Source organism: Oikopleura dioica, chromosome 1, assembly GCF_907165135.1.
Source record: "Oikopleura dioica chromosome 1, OKI2018_I68_1.0, whole genome shotgun sequence".
Classification (NCBI taxonomy): Eukaryota; Metazoa; Chordata; class Appendicularia; order Copelata; family Oikopleuridae; genus Oikopleura; species Oikopleura dioica.
The window spans coordinates 532,293-536,006 of NC_137291.1; the positions used below are offsets into that span (position 1 = coordinate 532,293).

Here is a 3,714-nt window from a genome sequence, read left to right on the forward strand (position 1 = left end):
AATCTACCTGATTTTCTTGAAAGGGAGAAGCAACATCCTCATTCTCCGGCGCTTCCGACCTGAGCAAATCTGTATCAATTCCTGATTTGTCGATCTTTCCAAAAACGACTGCCCGATCGTAACAGAAGTTTCCTTGTTGTTGCCCGAACAATTGAGGAAAATCAACTTGAATATAAATTTTTAGTTCATAGATAAAATATGCAAGAACTTATTTCTTTCTTTGTATGCCCAATAACACTAGAATCTTTGCCACATTCTTTGGAAGGTACTGATTTATATATTCTCTTTGTTAACTTCACCGCAAAAACTCACAAACAAGCCGTCGATAGAGCAAGTTTTGAAAGAGCTGCTTCGCTCTATTATGCAGGTGGTTTTCTGAGAGTTTGTTGCTCTTGGAATTCTTTTGGCGACCTAATAATATTTTTATTTGAAAAACTGATCAAAAAAAATTTTTTCAATTTCTAGAAGTAATTTTTAAATGTTGTGGAAACGGTAAAAATGGTCAGTTACAAAGCCAGTCCTCAAATGAGCCACGTTGTTCAAATCCACGACCCTGTTCATGTTCCTGACAAAGAATTTCACGATTTAGAAGATCTCAAAGCCCTTTTCAGGTCTTATTGGTTTCATAATTAAATAAAAACCTCATTATGTGATCTATTTCCAAAGTAAGTAACCAAATCAAGATCACCGAAGAACGCCGATTTAAATTTACGAAAAGCGATTCTCCGTCAATATATAAAAATCTTGACCAGTAAAAGAATACTTGTGAGGACGTTAGTAGATAGTAAAAGTGCTCATAGTGCTACTAAAACAGTCATGATGCCTCCCAGGATCAGAGTTCGAAATTTTTGGGACTAACTCTCATTGGCTCCCACTTTTTTGGAATAAGTGGTTGTCCCTTCGAACAGTTCGGGATCCCGAACCATTCGGGATTCTCCTAATGATTCGGGAGTGTAAGGAACTTTCATCTAACAGAACGGTCGAATTTTCGCATTATTAAATGAGATCAAAGGCCTACTGTAGAGAATGAAATCTTTCGAATTAACAGAAATTGACAGAGATTCAAATTCCGATGATTTTTAGAGTCAACAAGCGTGAATGCGCTTCGCGCCTGTCTTGTAGGAAATTTTACGGGTGATTCATTCATTTGGCATAAAAATATATTTTTCGAAAAACCTGAAAATGGCAACAGTGGCAACAAGGGCAACAAGAGCATCTGAAAAAACAGCTTCTTGTCTCCAAAACCTGAAAATGGCAACAAGGGCAACAACGGCAATTCCTTCTTCTAGAGATGGAGGCGCAAAAGTAGAGAAAGTTGGCCTCCTGCAAAAATGAGTTCTCTACCAGATTTTGCGCGCAAGGGTCGCAGGCCCGCAGCGTGCTCATAAGCGTTGATAATTTCTTTTGGATTTTCTTGTTCTAGCTAATATGTTTATTTTTTAAGGAGTATGAAAAACTCATTTAGAACAGAATTGGAGTATATTTTTGCGATGAAAAGACATGAAGCAGACGAAATGGCTAATTATTTAATTAGAAATTTATAAATTTTTATCAATTATCTAGTTCCATTTTACTAACAGCGTTCTGAACTCGTATTTGCTGTTAGTTATTTGCTTGCATTTTCCTGACTGAGCAAAAAATAAACGCAAGAAAATTAATTGAAATCAAATCAAGAGACGCGCTCCTAAAACAACAACTGACAATTCAAAATCGGCCCAAGTCCTCAAAACCTGAAAATGGCAACAAGGGCTTGTTGCCTTTGTTGCCCTTATTGCCATTTTCAGGTTTTACCATATTTTTGGCTCTCGAGCATCGATTGACGTCGGAACAGATCACTACTAAGTCGTTCTATTTTTTTTTACTTTACTTAACGGACAACAAACATCGAAAAAACTCCGAATCGTTCGAAGACAAAAACCTCCATTTTCTCTTCCAATGATTCGGGAAATCCCGAATCATGCGGGATCCCGAACTGTTCGAAGTTTCAACCGGAATAAGTGGGCAGACTTAGAAGTCTTGGGGAGCGAAATTGGGAGCTGCGACTTTTTGAAAATTCCGAACTCTGCTCAGGATTCCGCTGACCAAAGCTAATTTCGCTCGAGGTGGTCCCGAATTTATTCATTTTTTCATCACTGAGGTGCTTCCAGGTGGTCACTATTTCAAAATAAAATAATTTTTATTATCATTCCAGGTGAACCAAAAAACACCACCGCTATTCTGCCATGCACAAGAAAATCATTCGATGACCGCTTGTATCAGTTTCCAACTACTCCAAATCAATGTGGTGTGAAATCCGGCTGGAATGCGGAGATGCGCTCACTTTCAGAAGAAGATATTATGCTTATCCAATGCGTAGGTTATTATGTACGAATTTTAAATTACGGTTTTTTTAAGACTGGATGGAATCATAATGATCTTTATCAAGCAATGATTTGGGTAGAAGTACAAGGTACGCTTTTTTTAATAGGACATTATTAAAAAAACTATCATTATCAAAAAATTATATTTTTCTGAGAGATAAAATTATCTGTTCATTATTAATATTACTAAGAGTTTTAACCCTAACTTAAGACTTACCATAATGGACCACTACATATGGTTTTTTTAGTGAATAGAAATTACTCGGACCAAAAATGTAAATCAATCTGCTGGTACATTGTTCTATTCTTTTTGCTCGGCGGCATCTTCGGCACCATTATGGAAGAATTGAGTGCGTAAAGTAACAAGGACAAAATATTCTCATTTTGAATTTTTTTCGCTCAAGCTCATAATATATCAATAAACTTTGTTAATCATCATTCTTTCCAAATATTTCGAAAATTTATTGAAAATATAAAACAGTGGATTCTCTTTGGTGATTTCAGGCATCACCGCCAGTAGGTGTTTTATTTGCAAGATCATCGAAAAGAATGCAGTTTGGATCACGCTCGAGATAAACTTTCAAACAAGACGTTGTCCAGCCGAAGGAACTGATTCCCTCGAGAAAGTAGAACGCGTCTTTGGTCAAAAAAGTAGTTGCACAAGCGATTCGATAAGGAAGGTTCGGAAGCGGTTGAAAACGATTCGCAGACTCGCGGAGGTTGCTTGTTTCGATTTGATCTGATGGCTTTCCTTCTGAAAAGGGATCAGAGTAAATAATACCGGGTTGATATACCGTTGTTGATTCCGCCCCTTTTCGATGAAAAACCTCTCTAGAATATACCGCGGTTGGCATTTCTGACTGACTAATTTTATTTTTCTAGATAGGTTACAAGGGCCTAGTTAGCACAAACGCCCTATGTTTTAGCGTTGCGAAATGTGCTAATGAAATGTGCTTTAGTCAGTCAGAATTGCCAACCGCGGTAGTTTTGTTTACAAAAACGCCCTTTTTGTGCGAGGAAAACAAATTTCTTCGAGAAAATTCGAGAAAAATGATAGTTGTTATGGGCTGAAAAAATTAAATTTGTTCTAGAGACCTTCATAACTGGCCATTAAACTTAAGAAACAAGTAGAAGAATATGAGTCCTAGTGGTTGGTGCTGCACTTGCTGTCGCTTCTTCGGGTACTGCTGGTTTCTGCTGGATAAAAAAGAGTCAAGTTGTTTTTTTCGGTTTTATCCCATTGAATGAACCAACAGCAAAGTGCACGCTTTCTATACAGTTGACTCGCACAATTTGGACCCGCACCATTTGGCCCTTTTTTTCGAATTTGGCGAGAATTAATGAAATTCGCTCA

At 37.5% G+C, this 3,714-nt stretch overlaps 1 protein-coding gene across 1 annotated transcript; it reads left to right on the forward strand.

Annotated features, from left to right (window-relative positions):
- Nucleotides 1-517: 517 nt before the first annotated feature.
- On the forward strand, nucleotides 518-2,798 carry LOC145711241 (uncharacterized). Its single transcript, XM_081788970.1, has 6 exons — nucleotides 518-611; nucleotides 684-827; nucleotides 2,068-2,147; nucleotides 2,192-2,352; nucleotides 2,395-2,449; nucleotides 2,609-2,798. Exons 1-6 carry the CDS (start codon nucleotides 526-528, stop codon nucleotides 2,716-2,718), a joined length of 636 nt encoding a protein of 211 aa, XP_081645096.1. The 5' UTR covers nucleotides 518-525; the 3' UTR covers nucleotides 2,719-2,798.
- Nucleotides 2,799-3,714: the final 916 nt, after the last annotated feature.

What these genes read in the sequence shown, in the direction of transcription:
- LOC145711241 (XM_081788970.1), top strand. Translation starts at nt 526, where the DNA reads ATGAGCCACGTTGTTCAAATCCACGACCCTGTTCATGTTCCTGACAAA. An exon ending in GATCTCAAAGCCCTTTTCAG is followed by an intron (nt 612 to 683) that starts GTCTTATTGGTT and finishes AACCAAATCAAG; the next exon opens with ATCACCGAAGAACGCCGATT. An exon ending in ATATTATGCTTATCCAATGC is followed by an intron (nt 2,353 to 2,394) that starts GTAGGTTATTAT and finishes GGTTTTTTTAAG; the next exon opens with ACTGGATGGAATCATAATGA.